General features: G+C 33.3%; 1 protein-coding gene across 1 annotated transcript in view; it reads right to left on the bottom strand.

The window, feature by feature from the left end:
• Nucleotides 1–7,563: 7,563 nt before the first annotated feature.
• Nucleotides 7,564–23,294, bottom strand: part of LOC106461211 (O-acyltransferase like protein-like) — a 40,245-nt gene continuing 24,514 nt past the window's right edge. Inside the window, exons 10-15 of the mRNA XM_013921007.2 lie at nt 23,178–23,257; nt 18,285–18,428; nt 17,191–17,314; nt 15,805–15,979; nt 15,427–15,569; nt 7,564–9,833 (exon numbers count right to left, since the gene is read on the bottom strand). Coding sequence (XP_013776461.1) covers nt 9,714–9,833; nt 15,427–15,569; nt 15,805–15,979; nt 17,191–17,314; nt 18,285–18,428; nt 23,178–23,257 — 786 coding nt within the window. The 3' untranslated portion in view covers nt 7,564–9,713. The remainder of the gene's footprint in view (nt 9,834–15,426; nt 15,570–15,804; nt 15,980–17,190; nt 17,315–18,284; nt 18,429–23,177; nt 23,258–23,294) is intronic.

Here is a 23,294-nt window from a genome sequence, read left to right as displayed (position 1 = left end):
TTTCGCGCAAAGCTACACGAGGGCTATGTGCGCTAGCCGTCTCTAATTTAGCAGTGTAAGACTAGAGGGAAGGCAGCTAGTCATCACCACCGAACGCCAACTCTTGGGCTACTCTTTTACCAACGAATAGTGGGATTGACCATCACATAACGCCCCCACGGCTGAGAGGGCGAGCAATTTTGGTGGGACAGGGATTCGAGCCCGCGTTCCGCAGATTGTGAGTCGAGCGCCCTAACCACCTTGCCATTCCGGCCCGAATATCTTAGGACTTGTAGATAGGCTGTTTAGGGTTGATAGGAAAGGAAGGTTTTTGGAAGGGTGGTTGAGATTTAAAGTTAAACAGGGTAGGAGCTGTCATGTTTCAAAAGGCTAGTGACTCAGCCATAAGGGCAACTTTAAGCTAGGAGTAAACATTGGTGAGGCTCAGGATAGAGAAAGCTAACAAAGAAGAATAAAATATAGAGAAAAGTGTTGTGTAGCAACCATGTACAGAGGTGATTTTAAATTTAAGGGTGGGCTAAATTGGCACTATCTTAATGTTAGAAGTGTAAAAAATAAATGAATTAATTAAGAGCATTAGGTTGGTAGATTTTAATGTAATGTAAAACTTTTGATGCCAGGTTATATAATAAGGATAAAGTACTACAACCGTGGGGGGGGGTACTAGCTTTATATGTACAATACACCCTGTTAAAGATGTCAAATGTAATAGCAAGAAGACTGAATCTATACAATTTTTTGTTAGTGGATATAGGGGAAGCATTCAGTTGGAATTTATTACACACAACCAAATGAAACTGATAAAAGTAATGAAAAACTCTACAGTGAGCTTACGCTGTTAATAAGGTTATGACTAAGGGAGATCTTAATTTCAGGCACATGCCGGGCCTGGCCAAGTGGTTAGGGCACTCGACTCGCAATCTGCGGGTTCGAATCCCCGTTACGCCGAACATGCTCGCCCTTTCAGCCGTGGGGACGTTATAATGTGAAGGCCAATCCCACTATTTGTTGATAAAAAAAGTAGCCCAAGAGTTGGCGGTGGGTGATAATGACTAGCTGCCTTCCCTCTAGTCTTTACGCTGCTAAATTAAGGACGGCTAGCGCAGATAGCCCTCGTGTAGCTTTGCGCGAAATTCATAACAAACCAAACCAACTGCTAAATTAGGGATGGCTATTTTCAGTGCAGTTTTCAAATATTTATTTTACACAATTTAAAATATGTAAGCTAAAACTTTCACATTTGGTTATTAGTGGCAACTTTCTAACACTCCATTTGAAATCTTATATAAAATATAAACAACTTTTGTACATAACAATCCCGGCACAAAGTTGTCATCCAGATAATGTTGAAGATTTTGTTCAAAGTAAATTATGAGCCTCAAATAATAAAAGTGTAATGTTCGATTTGCCGTTATTCGAAATTAAAAATAATTCAAAATGTTTGCTTTCAAGCAACATTAGCTCGCCAGGTAGTATTTAAAAGAGAAGTTAAAATAAGAATGTCAGTGTCTTTTTTTTTTTCAAGCTCAGTTGTTGAAGAGTGAAGACGTGTTTTTTTTCTGTTCCAGTAGTTTAAGTCTTTGAAGATTCTAAAGTAGGTAGCCTTCGTATTAGTAATAGAGTTAAATTTGTAATGTACGACGCTGGGAGAAAATGGCATCAATAACATGATAACCAAAAACTTTTCCAACAGTATATTAAATCATTTAGCTGCTTTTTACAATCTATCCTTGTTTTCCATATACTGTTCATCAATCTGGAGTATATTTGTTTGTAGTTAAGCATAAAGCTACACAATGAGCTATCTGTGCTCTGCCCACCACGGGTATCGAAACCAGGTTTCTAGCGTTGTAAGCGTGTAGACATACCGCTGTGCCACTGGGGAGCATCAATCTAGATGTCGGCAATTATTAAAATTATACCCAAAAAATATGCGAATCACTGTCTTCCGAACAGCTACAGGACAATAAGCCTATTTAACACATTAGGTAAACCTATGGAAACAATTTTATCAAACAGACTTCTCCACTATTTAGAAAGCAATAACATTTTTAACAACATCTAAAATGTCAGTAGAAAACACAGACAAACAACTGACCACTTAGTGAGACCATTTGAATCAATCTATCAAGGTTTCAATCGCAATCATTCAACAGTAGCAACTTTTCGTGATGTAAAACAGGCTTTAGACACAGTGTAGCTCAATGCTTTTAACTATAAACTATGAAAAAAAGGTTTCCATTCCCACCACCAGATAGCTTTCTAGTTTTATTACAAAAAAAAAAATGCTTAAGTAAAAGTGAATAGTACTACACCTAATGCATTCCTGTTAAAAGCAGGTGTCCCTCAGGGTTTCCTCCTCAGCGCACTATTATATATTCTCTTCATCAATATTATACTGCTCCAATAGTTAATATATACTCGCATTTCCCAGTATACCATCTGGAGTATATCAGAAGATCCATTTGCTGCAGTAGCCAGAGTACAAGATGAATTAAACAATAAAATTCACTGGTGCAACAAGTGAAGAGTAGTTCTCAATCAAATCAAAAAACAAGCAATAGTCTTTCACAGAAGGATTGGCAGACAAAACAAAAAACTTAGGTAAGTTAAACTCATTATACAACACTCCCATCACTTTTAAAAGAACAACCAAACGTTTAAGTATCACGTTATGAAACATTTTGAAAAATACAAGCACAAGATTAGCATACCTCTAGTACATCAGTGGTATGAACAAAGTATGCAACAGCCATTCAACCACCAATATTTACGAAGCATACATCAGACCCTTATACCAGTATGGCTGTCCTACTACTGGCAACATGTCTGAAAAATTATACAACCAGATTCAACACAGCTCGCCGTTATTAAAACAGCTTTTCGTCTTCACAGGTACACCACATAAGCTTATGTTAATGATCTCACTGATTTACCTCTCATTAAGCTCGCATCCACAAGCTAACTCAGAAATTTAACATAAAGCTCTCATCCGTAACAACCAAATCAGGACCTTCCAAAATCTCATAGCCACACCCTCTACCTGGCAAACACACATTTCACCTCTGAACTACATGCAGCAACCAAGTGTTTACCCATTATATGTGTTAAAAAAAACATTCTATTTCAGTCTCACATATCGGGCATGGGTCAGGTAGATTATTATGCGCCTGGCTCGTGAAAGCAGGTTTTCTCTGGGTGCTCTGGTTCCCCCTGCATCAAAAAGATTTGAGAAATCGGATACCTATATCCTAGCCCCCTGAAAAGAGCCATCTTCTAGTAAGTTCTTATGACACCTCAGGTTTTTCTTTCAAAATTCTAGTTTATAATTTTAGATTCAATTTCATCAAGAAAACTTGGAACTTCTGTGCTTGGTCCTGCCTTTCTCATCATCACTCCTAACCGACGTAATCGCCACGTGGTGTCAAAAACCGTATGTGTTCCACCTTGAACAGGAAACGGCTTCTTGTTTGCTTTCCCCATTGACTTGAGACTGCATCTGCCTCGGCTCTACACAGCTCTCTCAGTGCAGTTCTCTAAATGCAGAGATTAAATCATTTCATTCTATTTTAGTTAATACTATAAACAGTCACATGTGGGGCGAAGAGAAACTAAGGTTCTGAACATACGGGTTATCTTTCAGACCCCAAGGATTCCTTTGGAGCCTGAAAGTTTAAAACCTAAGTTCCTGCCAAGTATCTTGGTTTTATTTGGAATGTCAGTGTCCATCAACGGGTCTGTGTTACCATATTTTGACAGCCAAAAGGAGAATAGGTTTAAATGCTGATAAAAACATAACACAAGAAAATCAATCCACCTTATCTTGTAAAGTACATTAAAAAAAAGATCAGATAGGTTTGTTTGTTTCTTATTAAGCACAAAACAACACAATGCTGCTTTCAAAAAATGCTATCAAAACTCCGGTTTAAGCATTATATGCCTTCGTTTGTTTGTAACTAAGCACAAACCTACACAATGGGCTATCTGTGCTCTGCCCACCACGAGTATCGAAACCCGGATTCTAGCGTTGTAAGTCCGCAGTCATACCGCTGTGCCACTGGGGGGCTATATGCCTTCAGACTTAAAGCTGAGCCACTTGGGTCGGATGGTGAGATAGGAAATCGGGTAGGGTGGGGTAATTCCATTTCAAGGGGAGACATGAATACAGTTTATTAGGACTTGATGGGTTCCCTCACTTGTATATCTTGTTTTGGAGTAGTTGTTAACATGTAATCTAAGGATTGTGTGATAATACTTGAGGACTCGACAATAAAATGTGACAGGGAATTGGGTAGGCATTATCTTAGACTGAAAGTTTTTGCCAGTCATGGCGAGAGCTATGTCCTCATGCTTAATTCATACTCAGGCGAAGAGGTTCATAGGTAACTAAGGGAGACATAAGATATTTTCATGTGACATCAAGCAGTCTCGACTTTTTGATACTTATTAGGATGTCTTTATTAGACACGGAGATGGTAATTCACAAGCCCAAGATCGCAAAATTATGGTTAGAATCACTTGTGGTCAAGACATCATCTGATATGAAATACCTAAATGCCATCTGTGAAACAGTCATAATGTTTCTTGCTGTGATCCAGACTTCTAGGAAAGCCTGGAGTCTACCTGGTTAGCTAGGTATACTAGCAATACTTCAAAACCACGTCTACCAGCTGAAGTTAATGCTGAATGCAACAGTGATATGTATCCCTTGATATCGTGGCATTCTGTACAATACTCACTTCATTTGGGAATGTCATATTTGTCAGTGATGCACGTGTTTTTGGATTTTCCTGATTTACCAAAGAAGATGATGTTCCGAAACTGCATTTAGCATCTGAAATCGATACGGGATGTGACAGTGATACCTATTTCTAGGCATTATGCACAAAACTTTACTCAATAATGCTGTATTCGTCAGAACATGTGCATCTCCAGTCTTTTAGAAGTTGAGAAGCTTTTTCAAACATGCACTGCTTCTCAGCTTCACAGCAGTATCGAAGATGTGACAGTGATATCGGGATGTGACAGTGATACCTATTTCTAGGCATTATGCACAAAACTTTACTCAATAATGCTGTATTCGTCAGAACATGTGCATCTCCAGTCTTTTAGAAGTTGAGAAGCTTTTTCAAACATGCACTGCTTCTCAGCTTCACAGCAGTATCGAAGATGATAGCAGGTATATAAAATCTGTATTTACGATTAGTTAATTATGATATTGATGAGAAACAGATAAACCCAGCAGTGTTCAATAGAATGGCTTTACTTCAATATTTCAAGCAAATGTTTGCTTGGAACAGATAGTACAATGCATTATGCTGAGTCTAAATTCCCTCATGTATGAAGAGCAACTCAATGACTGTGGCACAATGGTCAATGAGTTTTACTGCAGCTTCATATTCGACCCTGAAGATAACAGAATAATTAATATAACTAAATTCAAAGCTTTAGAGGCCCTATGAGAATCTGGCTCTGGCTGAGCTGATCTATTTCTTGTCTGTCAACAGTTCATTGAGATGAATTACGAATTACATCAGTCGTGTGACACATAAGGTTAAATTCTACATCATCCCTAAATATCTAGAGAACTAATTACTCAAGGAATCGGAGGTAGATGAGCAGGTTAGTTCTTAAGATGAGAACACTCTATCATATAATCTTATCTCGATTGATGAAGAGGAGTACACTAATAGCATATATCTGATTGCTTGTGCAAAGATAACTGCATCATTTACGCTACACATTAGGACAGTAAAGGTTGATAATACTTAGGGAAATTGACAGTTGATTCCCGCTGTCAATAAGGACTGAGAAACTAATATGCTGAAAAGGATCTACAATCCTTAGTTTTCAAGCACTCAAGTTAAGTATTGTGACAAAAACTGTTGAACATGTGCTGACATAAATATTCTGAGTGAATAGATGTTCTTGTATGTATGATCTGGTAGGTCTGAAAAAGTTACTGTAAAGTGCAGAAATAAAGTTATGTTTTGAAACAGCATCATAATTAACACATATTGTATTTATCAGATGATGCATGTATTGTTTATGTTTCTTTTACACATTTTCTGAAATAGAATCTGAATCTACCTGGCTATGTTTCTTAGAAATTTCTATATAATTATGCTGTCCCACTGCAGCTACTTTCTCTCTACTACCTACCTAGTTCTATATGCTTAGGAAGTATTACTTTTCCTCATTTATATTCAGCACCATGTCTCCCTTGGACACTTTAGTAAGACAAGCAGATATATATACTCTTGCCTCTTCTATTTCTATAGGTTCAATTAAAACTTCTTCATTTTTCCTAAAGTCGTCTACTTTAGTTTCAACAGTAAAGTGACTCCTCGCAGGCACTTCAGGTACTTTAACTAACATTACATGTTCTCTTTCTATCAAACACTCCTATTGGGATGCTTTGTTGCTTATGATAGGCATAAGTGTAGAGTCATCTGAGGGGTTTAATAATGGCTGGAAACGGCTTGAGTAGGTAATGAAGAAAAACTTATATTAAAGTTTTTCTTCATTACCCACTCAAGCCGTCTCCAGCCATTATTAGTCTCAAAGTGGGTTCCTCGTCATCGAATCTGAGGGGTTTGGTGTATTATATCCATGTCTTAGAGGTTCATTTTCTATCTTATCTTGCCTTACTTTAATTCCACCTATTTTATTCTTAGTTTTCTCTGTACACTTCTGCTAGGCATTACTTTAGATTTCCTTTAACTGGATTTCTTTTTGAGCACTTTATATTCCTACCACGCCAACTTTGTCGTGTATCGCTATTATTAGGAGTATCATTGCTTTAGTACATCTACTGAAAATATGCGATAGTTTAGAATACCATGGTCTGAGCTATATAAAGTGGAAAATTACTAAACTATCACTCCTGTGTCTTGCAGGTTGTTTTGGCTGCAAGACACACGGCAGTGTTTCTTCATTATACCAGTAAAAGGAGGTAAAGGTTTTGAGTTTTACATTGTAGAAATTTAGGGTGATATATTTCTGCTTTAAGGTTGTACCTAAATATGAGGGGTAACTGCCTTCCCACAATTGCCTGCAGACTGCAAATGGCAGTAGGAGTTAAGATGCTCTGGGTTCAAGCACCAAACTCTTTATTGATTCTCCTTGGTTGCTAGCTAGTTTGACATCTGTATTTGGATCTTGTCTGATAGATGGAATATCTCCAACACATTTGGGAACTATGGCCACAGACATTTTCCACTAAGAGTTGGTGATGACAACAAGGGCTGATAAGTGAAGAACAACTTTTGATATTTTTGTCTCATTGTGAACATTTTTGATTTGTATTGATTTCATTATTGTTTTACAGTGCTGATTCATCATCTATTTACAATTAATGTATTTGGTAATGATGGAATGTATTTCTTAAATCTTAACATTCTTATTTATTAATTTTTCTTTTAAAAATACTGGATCATAAACATTTCTGCTTGTCCTGTTTATTTGTTGTTTAAAATTTATATATCTATATTTGTCAGTGGTTATCTTGTCAACTGTTATGTTGTAGCTTCTTTAATGTAAGCACCTGAAAAAGGCTCAATTATTAATATGAATATTTTTATTTACCGAAGTTCCACAGCCAAAAGGTACCCCCCCCCCAAAAAAAAGAGGTTCTTTTATGGCAATTATATATATGTATGTATAAAAATATACCAACCATTATTCATTTAAAAAATTATAGGCAATATCAATAAGTCATATTGTGAAATATTACATTTGACTTTACGATTCTGCAAGTTTTCTTTAAAACATCTGAACCTTAATAGAGTTTTTAATAATATACCCACTTTTTTACTTACAATAACAAAACAAAAGCTTTTCTTTAATGATTATTTTGTCTGATAGAAAAACAGGTTATAAATTACAAAACTACTCAAACACAATTTCATTAATTAGTTATTACAGTTCCTTTGTTCTCCATCCAAAAATACCTTACTAAATATAAATTAATTTTAATACTTGACAATAGCTGGTATAAATACACTCAACTGCTATGTTTTTTTTTGTCCAATCTTGTTTGAAGTATTTCCTTTTTTTTTTAATGCCAAAATTTATACAGTTTATTGAATAAAAGGCTTATAAGTATCCTACTTGGTTTTGTTTATTTAAATATTTAATTTTACTTGCTAAACTAATACTTTTTATTGCAATAAGAAATATGCTATTTCTACTTCTACAATGAGAAGTGCTCTATAAAAAGATAAACATTTTCCACTCATAGGGAAGTAACATAAACTCATATTTTTAATAATAATTACTTACTGAAAAAACAGGATTGTTTTGCTACACATATACAACAAAATCCAACAAATGCGTATTATAGTCATGGCATCTTTCACTTGCCACATAAGTTTTGAAGATAAAGTAGGATTGGTGCTAATAATTTATTCTTCTGAAATAGTCAGGAGACAAATTGTTTAAAACACAAAATAAATATATGATGTTCAATCTATTAATTGCTTCACTGCCCAAACCTAGTATAACTCAGTGACAAGTGGTGAATTGAATGATAGATTGGGCTCCATATTTTTTTAAAAAAATGCCTTTGTTGGATTGATGAATAAATCCTTTATCAAATTAGGATAAATAATTATAACTTCTTAAAAATAATCACCCAGCTTCTTCTAGTGGTCAAACATAAAACTGTTTTAATACTTTTGGACTTAATAACTACATTCACAAAACTGAACTGAATCTGGACACATTTAGACCAACAAACTCATTTTTTCCTACTGCTTAACTGTAAAGATTAAAGGAAACCTAGTCATAATCAGAAGTTATATCACAGTCAGATTTATTAAGTTAGATTTAACCCTACGTACACAGGTGGGGGTCAAAGTGTGCATGCCACAACCTTGAAAATAGTGCCATTCAACACGGTATTACGCATTTGATGTCAGAGTTATCAACTATTCATTTTACCCTATGTTGCTTATTTAGTGACAATTCCTTTTAAATGAGAGTAAGTACCAAATTAAATATAAAGGGATACTGAAAAACTTTAGATAATACATTTAAGATGTTGTAGAAGTTATGCAAAATGTGTAATGGACAAAAGTATTTTTATTCTTCACATGAACATCCTCTTGCACTCTGGCTTGTTAGAGTCTGAGTCAGACTGATGCCGGCATTTCACAGGTATATCATCAGTATAAAACTTTTAGTAAAGCTTTTTTTAAGTTTTTTGTGTACAACAGACTTGTACTGGTGACTAAAAGCTTGCCATATTCCATGAAGATAAACTTTATAAATTTGGAATTATAGGCCACATTACTTCTCCCATACAGGGTTGGTCCATTGGACTCAAATGATATAATACTTTTTTGGTACAAAGTAAATACAATCATGATCATATAACAATAAACAACCAAATAATAAATCTATATCACAGAATACAAGCATTAAGTTTAGACAATAGATAAAAAGTACAATTTGTTTAATTTTTATGTAGATTTATAAGACCAATTGCAGTCTACATGTATTAGAAATGAAATTTATGAAACTTTGTAGAATTATTACAAATTACTAAGATTATAAAGAATATTTTAAGAACTTAGGTCATACCAAACAAGGAGGTTCCAAAGTACTTGAAACCATTAAGGATGATATATATATATTTTTTTTTAAATACAAATAACCTAAGTATTTATTTTTCTACCAACTAAGTTTCATTTAGTCTACTTAATTTTGCATCACAGATCGATTTTGCTAACAATAAATTTTTCCAAAGCCATCATTGGTGATTCAAAGGCCAATGATGCCATCAAAGCCAGAGAGTAGGAAACAACGGTGAAGGCAAGAAAGTTGATTACCTGGTGGGAACAAAACAAAACAATTTATATATGCAACTTTAATCCAACACACACAAATAAAACTCTTTTAATTTAACATGTCTTTAATGGATTTAAACTAGGAGCCTGTGTTCTTTTGCACATATCATGTATACATGTTTAAATTACTTCTTAGTTAAGTAGATGCAAGACCAAATAAAAGTGTTTTTTTGTTATTTTCGTACTGAACACTGAAACAGTAAACAACTGACCTACTTCATATTTCTATTCTAAAACTGACTAAGATGCTGATTATGCTTTAAAAAGGCTATGCAAGTGTGGGCTATTAATACAATTTGTTCCACAACAGGAAATAATTTGGTGTTATTGTATATTTTTCTGTAAAGTATAGTACACGAGAGAGAGCAAAGTTGTAAATACAGACATCAGTATTTCTTTTTATTGTAAGTATGGATATTTTTAGATATGTTTAATTGCAAGTTGTTGATAGAGATAACTGATTACTGTTTCATTTCAAAATACTCTAATGTTCGATGGTTTTAGTTTTCAAATACAATTCTTTTGACCTATGAAAAACTTTCGTATCTGGATCATTCTGTAAAATATAGGCCTAAAATATAGGCTCTCACTCAAAGGAAACAGATATGTTTTTGTTTAATTTTTAGTAAGACACTCAATTATTCTTTGTATTTTGTTACAAAAAAATGTATTCATCTATATGAATAATTATTTAAAACACAACATAATATATATCAACAACATTTTCATTACTTTATAAGAAACTTAACATATTTTGGAAAGTTAAGACTATTTTTGGTTTTTATGTTTTCCTAATCTAATAACTTATTGCAACTATTAGTGTGAAATTAAGTATGTTTCACTATAAAAAAGTTTTATTAATTTATTCTATATATTTGATGCCTAACTTTACATGAATACATGACATCAGTAAAAGAGTTATATAAAAATTTCCTTGAAAGTTAATTCGGTGATTAAAAAGTATAAAACTTAATTGCATGTGCATATTAAGAAAAAAGCAAAATTTCTTTATAGCTTATTTATACAATATGACTGAAAATTTAATTATCAAGAATAAAATACACTAGAATACTTTAATAATATAAAAGTGTTATTCTATGAAATGATAGATTTTAATAGTTTGATTATGAAGGCAAAATTCTAAGACTGACTGTGAAATATAGTTGGATTGCCAGCCCCAGCAGAAGCTACATTTTGCTGCTAGGGCCATCAAGTGTCCAGCTTAATCTATTGTCCCCCCAGAAAAACTGATTTCTTTTTATGCTTTGAGATTGCATTTGAGGCTATTATTTTGACATAAGATACAGTGGTTAACCACAATTTTAATTTTATTTATTTACACACAATTTAGTAATAGTAATAATCAGTAAATATATATACTTCGATTGCATATTGACAGTTTTAAAGTTGATTACGTAAATCAACAAAACAATTGTAATCTGTGTTTCGATTCTCCAACAAATTCATTTGAAACAATCTCATTTAGAGAATTAGTTTGTTCTTTGTGAACATGTAAAATCATAAAATTGTTCAATCTTTGCTGGGACATAGTATTTCAGAGGTAACTTTTCACTCTACACAATGCACTAAAAATGCTCAGAAGTTGCATTAGTGGCTGGCATAATTAACACTAATTTCACAATCCTCATCAAGAAGATCTATCTGACCAATGAATAATAACTTAAAATATTCTTTAATATCAAAAATTGTCATATAAGGTACTCTGATTCATGAGAAGGCCCACGGAGTTCTTAAAATTTACATTTGAAGATAACATGAAGAGTGAGTAGCTAGACACGTAACAAGTCCTGCTGAAGTAAGCTTTGTAAAATTTATATACCAACTGTAACTCTTCTTCAAACTCTTTACCCTGGCAAGCTTTGATCAATAGTTGTTCAAGTTTTGAACATATCTAGTAACCAAATAGCTCAAAATGATCCTTTATGCGATTTACTATGATATCTATTAGTTCATAGTAAAGCTGCCAATAATACAATATGGGAGGTTCATGGAACTGGTACCTTGTCAATCCATTTTCATGGCAAGTTGTTAACCTGCATCTACAAGTCAATTGTGGTTCTCCAACAGTAACAGAGTTAGTCACTGAATTAACTTTTTTTGCCAAAATAGAGAGTATGATTCTTCTGTTTGTGAGATGCCAAGTATGCCAACGACCATTTTTCCAGCTTGATGTCCTTTCGGCTGCAGAAATTGTTTTCTCCTGTAGTGCTTTACTCATATCAGTGTGACATAATATTTCACAAAGAACAGCACCAAAAAGAAAGCCAAAAGTTTTCATTTGTGATGAAACTCCGAAATTCTAGCTTTGGTTTCTGTGTCTTGCACTATTTCTGCAGCTTCTTTCCAAGTATCCTGTAAAATAGTGTAATTTTTGATAATGCTACATAAAAAAAAACAGCACAAATTGACCACCTTGTAGGACATAGTATTTGAATTCCTGGTGTGTGGTTTCCAGTCTCCATATTGCTTATTTGCTTCAAATCTTGAATCACTACTTCACACCAAGGCGAGTATTTTATCAATTTTATTTCATGTGTTATATCCAAAGCATCTCTCATTACTTTAATACCTTTTAATGCATCACTGGCTGAAATACTGATGGAATGTCCATAACATTGCACATAAACTGCTCTTGGTTCTTCTTGTTAAATTCTTGGAACTACACCAGATCAAACACCTTTCATTATACTGGCTACATCATAACAGTGACTTCATAGTTTAGACATGGATATATTTAGTCTTGTAAATGTATGTTTAGCAACTGTAGTCAGCTTTGCATCTTCAATAGCAGATACATGATACAATCCAACCATGTGCAGTTATGTAATTCATGAAGCAACTATAAACTTACAAATGCTAGTTTAGCACAGGATGTCTTTATCTTCTCTTGTTTAAAAGCAGACACACAAGTGTCACAAAACACATCATCAGCCTGTTGGTAGTGCAAAAATGGCCATTGCTTAAACTACATAGGCTGAAAAGAATGCTGTACAATAGTCTTCTTACCAAATGAACATTTGTGAAACAAAAATTCAGCTAGTTGATGAGGGAAGATCTGGAAAATTAGTGAAGCAAGAAAAACAAGCCATACTATAAAAGCCACAATGTCTACAGTTGATTTAAATGCTACTAGAAATAATTTATAATGTTGTCATCACTCAAACGAAGCATAATTTTCATAACCTTCAATCTTGTTTGATTACAGAGCCATCAAATAGAAAATGAGACCTCTTTTACCACACTCAACTGTCATATCCTCTCTCTTAGGATTTGTTACTAGTTCTCTCTAACATTTAATACTATATTATTTATAAACAATAGAAAGCCATGGTTTTCATTTTCAAATGATGCATTATATTATGTTGTTTTCTGTACAGAAAATGTTAATTTTTTCTTTCAGTACAAGCTCCATTCTCATGGGAAACACATCGACTTGCTTGGATGAATTTATATTGGCTCTTCTCGCACAGTTACAAAGCCAGTAAAATTGTTATGGGACATTGTCTGATTTTTGCATGTTACTGTTCTATGTTATTTGGTGCACTATTTAATTAATTAAAAATTATTTAGTGCACTATTACCATTAGTATAAAAAAGTAGGGTTAAGTGTCATGGACAGTCAACAACAAAAGAAAAAAAAGAAGGCCCAGGTCAGTACTTTATTTATTACTATACAAGTAACTAAAATGTAAAAATAAGAAATTCTTTAAGGTAGATAAGGTTAGATTAGGTAAAATAAATAATAATATGATAAAAAGTTTTTATGACGGAAACACACAAGCTGCTCATAGTAGCTCGTGGAGAATATAATTCATTAGCTTAACATGAAATGCATGTACCCCAAGTGATTTACAACTTATAGTGGCACGAACAGTATGCAGATATGATTCAAATGGCAATAAAACAATAAAATTTAAGTATTAATAGATTTATACTGTTATGAGTTTAAAGCTACTTAGGATAAACAATGTAATTTCATGTTACAAACTGAAGTCATTCTACAAATAAAAAAGGATAATTTAGATTTATTTCAATTTTCTTTTTGGTGGTTACGAGTTGTATAAAGTTAGGGTAGAGAAAATTACAGACAAAATATAAAGTTTTACTGAGAAAAACATTGGAAATCTATTTAATCTTAATGTGGAAACCACTTTGCCCTCAGACTAGTCAAAAAAAAAAGACTATATATTCATGGACAAATCTTTAGTAAAATACTTCCCATTAAAAATGTGATTTTTTTGTATATTAAAGACTTGTGATGTTTACTGAAAGTCTGACAAACTTTGTGAAGATACACATACTATATTAAAAGTCAGTAGTACAGATAGACAATGTCACAGTTATTACAGGTTTATTATGTACTTTTTGTGTGTGTGTGTGTGTGTGTGTGTGTGTGTGTGTGTGTGTGTGTGTGTAGCTTACATAGAAGTAGTAAGATTCTCTGCTGTATTGATCAATACAATTTTTAAAGTAATGTGATCACTAGCCTAAATTGTGGTAGATCTTTAACCCTGTCAAGACCTACCACTTCTGCCAGCCTTGATTACTACAGCATTTATTAACTCTATTAAAGAAACATAAAACTCCATAAAATGAGAATATTTTACACCACTATTCTACATTTGAGTTAAGATTATTTAAAATGGTTCACTGAAATGTGTGTAAAAGTTTAGGTAACCAGTAAACTCAGTTAGAATTTTCAAAAAAAAAAAAATCTATTCTTCACTTTCTAAAATATTATTTTCTTAATACTTTGGTGAAATAGCTTTTCTGCTGACACAATACTGATAATCACTCAGCCATATATTAAACACAGAAAGAGCTTGTATTTAAACTGAATAGCACTGATCTAAAATTACTTTTATTAGTATTTTGAACCATCACAAAATTATTGTTACATTACTGAAAAAACGTTTAGTAAAATACTTCACTTAAAGATTTGATTTTTTTGTATATTAAAAACTTGTAATGTTTACTGAAAGTCTGACAAACTTTGTGAAGATACACATATTATATTAAAAGTTAGTATTATCAATTGATAGGTGCATAAGTGCATGAAAAGGATGAATCAAGTATGAAATGAAACTTTTTTTGTTTTGAAAGACCTCTTCCTTATTGATTTTCTTTTCATAGATTTTTTTACAGTTTTAGGTCTTTACTTTAGATGTGCTTTTGTATTGTAATACATTAAGAAGTGACGACACATTGGTCACAAGTTATGACTTGGTTATAGTTACCAAACGAAGATGTATAAATTATGCTTAGTTTTCAGTAATATAAAGTGATATTGTGATGGTTGCTAGGAAATTGCACATGGTATACACATGAAAGAAACTATATCATGTGATTGAGTTAACTGGAATACACTAAAAAAGAGAACATTCATTTTAGTTTCTTTATATATTTGAAAGCAGAATCCGAGTTAAAATCTTGAATTCATAAACACTGTCTCACAGACTTGCTTAAGAACTGGTTTTTCTACAGAGACCTATTCTGGCCAAAAATCTATCTTACTATACATGCTTTTATAAAACTAAAAGAAAAAATAACATACCATCAAGGGGTGAGTGACGTACATTGTAGTTTTGCTGCTCAGGTAGTACCAGTACATCACCAGTGGATGGATGAGGTAAGCACAGTAGGTGAGTCGACTTAATGGGATCCAAAATCTCCATGACAACAGTGTGTCTATGAAACCTAGAATAACATTAATTATGGAATTAGAAAAAAAAAGACATCAATTAAAGTCATTAATTTTATTCAGAAAAAGCCAAATTCCAGGAAAGATATAGTTGAATTAGCATTAATAAACTGTAAAGTGACAAGGTATGTAATCATAAAGCTTGCAATAAATAAAACATAAAGGTTTAAAATAATATTTTTTGCATCTTATGCAGTATAAGTACACAATTATAAGTTACATTTGACTTACCACCATGTCCTGTTACACAAGCATAAATCACCCATCCAACACCAACTGCCCATGCTGTACGTGATAGAGTATTATAAAGAGAAGTGGTAGAATTTGACATATCAACATGATATGTACCATATACCACAGACAGGCAAAGGCCTGCAGCTATTAGCCAACACAGTAAAACTAACCACTAAAAAAGAAAAGAGAAAACACAAAACTATTATCTCTGTCCATATGTGTGAAATTCATTCTAATTTAAATTAAAACAAATAATTTGATAAATGGGGTGTTTTCAATATACATGTGTGTATATATATATATGATAAAAGAGGATCTACATTAACTATCTAATTTCTACAAGTAATTTTTTTTAATGATTTATATACATGTGTGATAATACTGTTTTGTTTAATGTCATGGTTACAGCTCAGGTTAAACTAATATTACATACATGTTATAGAAACAGTATCTCAAATAAATGTTTTTTTTTTGTTTACAGGTTCTAAGAATGCCATAACTACAAACTTTAAATCCATTCAGAAGAAATCATATTTCTCAAAGTGTAAAGCAATAAGTGCTACCAAAAAGGAATGAACATATCCCACAATGCAAACAAATGCTAACTGTAATCAGACTGAAAAATTAAAATCCTTGGTTAGTGAACAATTGCTTTCAGTAAATTCATTTAAAAATTGTGACCATGTGACAAAATTCAACAGGAAAAAGTGTTGACCTTTAAACCAGAAGATAAACAAAAAATTACTACAGTCAAGGAAGATCATTCAAGTTTTACTGAATAACTTAAAAAAAAAACCTTATATTAAACTATCCCCTGTTTCACAGTAAGATTTAAGATCATGGAAGAAAATTTCAAAATATATAAAAAAAAGATTAAACCATAGATTTTTGATGCAACAAATTACAACATGAAAAATGCATTTGAAAGTGCTTGAATAGTTGGAATAGGTAAACTAAAAAAATAAGAGATTTTTCATAGAAACATAATATTCTATAGATTAGGGGCAGCTCCAAATTGGGTAACAACTTTTCATCTTTTTCTTAACAGAAGTTAATAACACTGATCTGTACACCTGTATATTTACTGTATTAAAACAAATAATTCATTATTATCATTTATTAAAGTGCCACATATTATCCCCCCCTCCCTCAAAAACATATTTTGCTTAAAATTAATAACACAAACCATGACATGAGTAAGTGAATTTAAGTGTGGTTGGTATTAATAAAAATTTCCTACTAATGTTTATCAACTAAAATGTTGTAGAAACAAGAAAATTCAAACACATGAAAAACTTACTTAATCAACAATGAACAATCACAACAGAGATAAATAAAAAAGCATAAATGCAACACTACCATGAGCACTATAAAAATTCATACCTTGTTTAGGAAATTGGTTCTCTTTCCAGTGCGATACAGGAGAAAGCTTACTATAACACCAACAAGATATGGACCGATACGACACCATGGTTTTATGTATATTATGTTGAAATATGCCTGCTGACTGCAAAGTAGATGTGTTTACAGAGATTAAAGATACATGAAAATATAATATCTACCACTAACAGGACTCATACACTAAAACAATACAAATGTATCTTTTTTTTCATTAAAATAATATATTTTCTGATTCCACTAGTCTTCTATGGAATAATCCTTCTGAGATATAAATATCAAGTCTAATCATTGATCAAATGATGGAATTTTTTTCTTCTATAGGCATAAGTGATGTGCATTACATCTATACTCTACCAAATAAAAAAAGTTTATTTAATAAACAGTATTTAACCTTTACTTTTTACTAAGCAGGTTTAAAATCACAAGTTTTACTCAACAAACATTTTCAATTTCACAAACTCATCTGCCAGCTTGCATAATTTGCTATGCGACTCAACCAAATCAATTCTCTGTTTAATCTCAATGAACTGAAAATATGACGATGGACAAAAAATATACACAAAAACTTGGTAAATTTTTAAAATTTTAATTTTATTTATAATTTTTTTGTGATCACTAATAAAGCATATACATTACTCAGTATTTTAATAATATTTTACCCCAGATCTCAATTTTTAATTTGAGTATCATAACTTTGTTACGAAGAAAATTCAGGATTAGCCACAAGTACATATATTTTCACTGAGATCCTTTATAAAGTATCCATGTACTCTAATAAGTTAAAACCTGTGAAATATGATTTATCACTTGCAGACCCTTTAGGAAAGCTGAGTGACAACTAATACAGTAAAACAGAATGTTTAAAAACACTTACTAATAACATACAAATATTTAAATGTATTACCCATTTAGTTAGAATCTGACCTTAACTCAAAATACTCAAATAACACCTTTAACTTACACAGTACACATTTATATTTACATATTTGAAAATCATCTTTTATTTACTGTTACATACTTCTAAGTTTTTGTAAATAAGAATTTTAGTATATTAGACCAGTGCCATTGATTCTTACTCGTTTGAAGCAGCTATAAGGGCTTCTGCATCACGAAGTTGCATAAACATAGAGTTAAGCTTATAGACTGAACTCAGAACTCCAGTAGATATCCATGACGTCAGCATCAAACCACCAACAACACCAACACTTATTAATGTGTGACTGTATGAAAAAACAAAAATTAAATTATTATGCTAATTAACATACTTAAATAAATCAGTCATAAAATCAAACAAAATAAAATTTATTGTTTTCAAATAAAATGGGGGAAATGAGCTTGCTTCCTAAATGATTTTTCAGTTTTTAAGTGAGAGTTTCATTTTGTTTCCTAAGAATTTTCCATGTTTCAAGTTGATCTGAACTTTCAGTTCAATCTACTTAAGGTTTCTGCTGAGATGTAGGAAAAAAAAAATCATCCTTGTATCCTAATTATAGAATTAAACTTCATGAAAATATATTAAATCATTTCCATAATATACTAGACACACTAGAGTAAAATTTTATTTTTATCATGTTATCTGATGAATATCATAATACACATAAGTAAGGATTCCAAGTGTTCCTAATCATGCAGGTTTGCAGCAGGCTATGTTTAATTGTAGGACTAACTTCACAAAATGTTTCAATAGAAACTCCAAAGTTCACAAATAAAATTGCAGAATTTCCTCGCTAATCAATCAATAGCAAACATGTTAATTAAATCACTATTATAACTCATAATCACACAAGTATGCTCTGTTTTACACCCAAAAAACCTTGAAAATATGATACTCATTTTGATGTTTAAGAGTCTAAGAAAGAAACTAAAGAAATTTAGGTTTCTGGGTGTGGTACACATACATGAAGAAATGGCATAAGTAAAGGACGAGTGTATTACGAAATTGGATCAAGAACTAGGCAAAGCACAGTTAGCTGGTTAGTTAGTATTGAGAATCACATGTTAAGAGTTATAAATAATGAAGCTACAGTGGAGACTGAGAAAAACGCTAGTCACAAGTTTGACAGTGATAAGTTACTGACACTGATCTAGTAGTACAGTAAAGGCTACTAAAAAGTTGATGATAGCATCTCAAATTAGCACTTTGATGTAGGGTTTGTTACTACAGACTAGAGTAGTAACACAAATGAGAAGGCAACCGGATCACACACCATCACAGTAGCCAATTACTTGAGAGTTTTGGTTCTTATTTTGGAAATGCCGATGAGTTGCAGAAATTACCCAATGAAGTGTCAAAACTACTTGTTGGTAGTTAGGATTACTATTTGGAAAATCAAAAGGATACAGAGAAAATATGGTATAAAAACTTGTGTCTGGAAGTTGAAGTTCTCCAAAAGCTATGAATATAAAGGTGTCTAATCTCCAATGATACACCAGTCTAACTTTGTTGTAAGTATAGAACTGCTATTTCTCTTAGTCAATTAATGTAATTTTAGATAGAAATAGTAAAGTAATGATTACACAGAGTGAAATATTTGATATGCAAACTGTATCAATTAATAGTGCTTAACTTGAAGGTGAAAGTTAGATTGTTGAGAATTGACAGTTTAATAAGTGTTTAACTGCTGATATCAAAAGTGTATCTATGTGTAAAAACTTAATAAACTTGATGTATTCTGTTGAATGTCAGTCTCAGAATCTGATTCTTTAGTCTAACCATAATTAGTGACTTGTGAGATCCACTTGCCACTGCAATCCTCACTTAAATAAACTTGGTGTAATTGGCAGTACAGTCATAGCTCCAACAACAAGCCCTAAGGGCACTGTCCATTACAATATCACATCAGTTATGACTTCTCAAGTACTATAGTTATTTAAATTTATAAAGGCAAATACTTCTTTATTCTATTACATGCTTGTAAAATTTGAAGATACAGCAAGAAGAAAATCATGTTCTATTCTGCTCACTAGTCCACAGATCAAAACGTATTTTAACAGTTACAGAAGTTGATATTTTCTTAAATCAAAAATGTATTTCCAATAATACTTACCTCTACTCACACTACAGCTATTACTTGACTGCCTAGGCTTCTTCCTTTGCCCATCTAAGCATTGGTCTTATTTTTTCTCGCTTGGTCCAGTCTTTTATATGCCACAGAACTGCCTTTGATATTTGTCTCATGACACTCTCCACCTATGTCAGTGTGCCCTCTATCCTAGTACTGTATATAAGCACCTCATTCAGATAATTTTATCACTTTTTTTGAGACTGAATCGATCCAAAGTTTCTAACACCAGCTCTTAGTGTGTAAGGGCAGGAGAGTGCGAGTATTATTGGAAATACATTTTGAATTTAAGGAAATTTTAAGGGGCCAGTGAGGTCATTATCCATACAGAATGCATCTGCATTATGGTATGGGTTGTTAAAAGAAGATTGGAGCCCTAGTGGGGGGGAACCACACTACATCTAGATATGTTCTTCACCCAGAACTTAATTCATGTACTGTGGGTGGAATTTTACATGATTTATCATCACTACTGGCCAAGCACCAACCAGATAGCCAAACTTCCACTGCTCAGGGTTGGAATTATAGAGCCTTTGTCCCTATATCCCACATTGGTGGCTAGGGCAATTGGACTGAAAGATATATACACATACGTATATTTACATTCATGTAGCCATACAGTGATGTGTTTCGAGCCACCAGAATCACGATGAGTAAAGTATGCAACACCAAAGTGGACAAACCTTCTCCTTATCATGACCAAGTCCGAAAGGCAACACCCCAGGCTTGGAATGATGGGATTTTGCATATCTTACACAACCTGAGGAAACAGAGCTAATCTGGTCTGGAATTATGAACACTCATCCTCATTTCCCAACTGTGTGGGCAAGGTAAATTCCACTTGTCCCTGGAATTATGGGAAGGACCTGAAACAAACTGTGATCAACCAACCAAGGACCCAAGAATAGACCACTCTAAGTTCGAAATTTCGAGGAGATAATGGACCCTCTTCCATAAAAAAAATACTGAATCAATACAGATCAAATTGAAGGGCCATGCTCAACCCAACTGGATAGCTGATTGTCAAATCTGAACCGGTATTATGAGTAGGCTCCTGTGTAAGCTGGTGCCTCTCCTACCGACATATGGGAAAAAAAACTTTAAGGGACCTGGGAAGGAGGGCCTCCAACTTAGACCTCTTCTTCAAGAGTGAAGGAATTCACTCTAACACTCTGGAGGAAAAGCCTCTATCCACTATCCCTACAACTGGAAACTGGGTTTGGAAAGGACTCCCTAGCTCCACTAGTAGAATTTTTTTTTTTGGGGGGGGGGGGTAATGCACATTGGGGAGTCTTGAGAAACAGTGCAATAGGTGAACCAGGTTCCCTAAATTATTTTTAAAACCAAACTGACCCCAATTTATTCAATCCAATGATTGGCAGGATCCCCCCTCATGCTTTACTCATGATATTCCATGAGTGGAAGTCCTACATAGTACAGTAATACCACCCAGTCAGCCTCTAGGTGGTCTTACAGAACACCTCATTTCTACAGAGCCTGCTGCAACCTAGATAAAGTGTATTTAATTATTGGTTGCTAGTGTGAAAGTGGTTTGATAAAAGCACATCTGCCTGAACAACACTCAGTACAGACTGGGATCCTGTGAAAATGAGGTAAGTGACCTGAAATGTAGCATGAAAAATAATCACCCCTCAGTATAATCTAGTGGAAGTGGTTAAGATAACTACAGGAGGTAAGCAAAAACCCTCAGATGAAGATACTACCAGATCATGCAAATAACATGAGATAAAAGTATTGAGTGAGGTCCACATACCAGTCTGCATAATGTTCTCCAGTAGGCAATTCAACTGGGCCACTAAGGACATAGAAACATAGTGAATCTAATTAGATGTGATTCACAGAAGGTTTTTCACCTTCAAAGATAACCTAATACAAGCAATATGGATCAATTTCGTACCTACTTCATCTAAGTAACCGGGGATAAATCCTAGGAAACTGAATGATCCAAGTGAATAAAAAGTCATTGTCTAGAATCTCTAAGAGCATTAGTGCGGGCAACAAAATCTTCAAGACCCTTACTTGACATAACAATGATCAAAATCTGATTGGTCATAGAAGTGAGAAAAAGTGATCAAATGAATCAGTGAAAAGGCTTTATCCCCTTCCCTGGCTGACAGTGTCTTACATAAGAAGAACTGGTCTGAGGACATAGGTAGAATGATAAAGCATCCTGTGGACACACACACATACAGGGTGACCTTTTAAGCTATGCAATTTCTGTATATCAATTCTAAAATATTTCTTTTTTCAGATAATATATACAGTTAATCTGTTGTATGAAATGTTAATAAAGATGTTTTGCTGGTTTGTAGGTTCATTTACTAGAGTCATAAGAGCATTCAAAATGTAGGTACCTTTTCTTGAGCCTCTATATTTGGATATATCATACTATGTATAAATCATAATCCAATATGGTGATGCCTAGAGACAAGTGTTACGACAGCGGGGGTCACGTGACACTAGTAACGCATCATATTCTCGAAAGTTCACGTCCCCTCCTGAAGTCTCAAGATGCTACTAGATATGCGATAGTCTTGTATATATAAGCTGCCAAGAACTGACAGCAACAATGTGTAATTGAACTGTGGACAGAGAGAGACGTATTGTTCAGTCGAGCACGTGAGACGTTCGTTGTGAATTATAGCGTTTGTTATAGCGCGACTGTGGAAATTAAGTGTATTGTAAAGTTGTATTCAGAAAGAATAAACCAGTTTTATTTAAGAAAGGATTTGTATCGCTAAAGTTTCTTCGGAAAGAATTTTTACGGAAAATTAACTAACGAACAGAGACGTAACACAAGAAATTGACTAGCTTTGTATTTTTCAACAGCTTCTAAACAGATTTTTTGAAGTTAATACATTAATAGTTGCTAACCTAGACACCTACCTTTTAAAAATTGATAAGAACAAGGGGCTAATGATATAGAATTGCATGTCATTCGCCAAGTACCATGTCCAAGGCATGCACTAGATAAAAAAAGTTTTATAAAGTCTTTATATTTGG

Source organism: Limulus polyphemus, unplaced genomic scaffold (assembly GCF_000517525.1).
Source record: "Limulus polyphemus unplaced genomic scaffold, Limulus_polyphemus-2.1.2 Scaffold914, whole genome shotgun sequence".
In the NCBI taxonomy this organism is placed as follows: Eukaryota; Metazoa; Arthropoda; class Merostomata; order Xiphosura; family Limulidae; genus Limulus; species Limulus polyphemus.
This window is presented reverse-complemented; position numbering and strand designations above follow the sequence as displayed.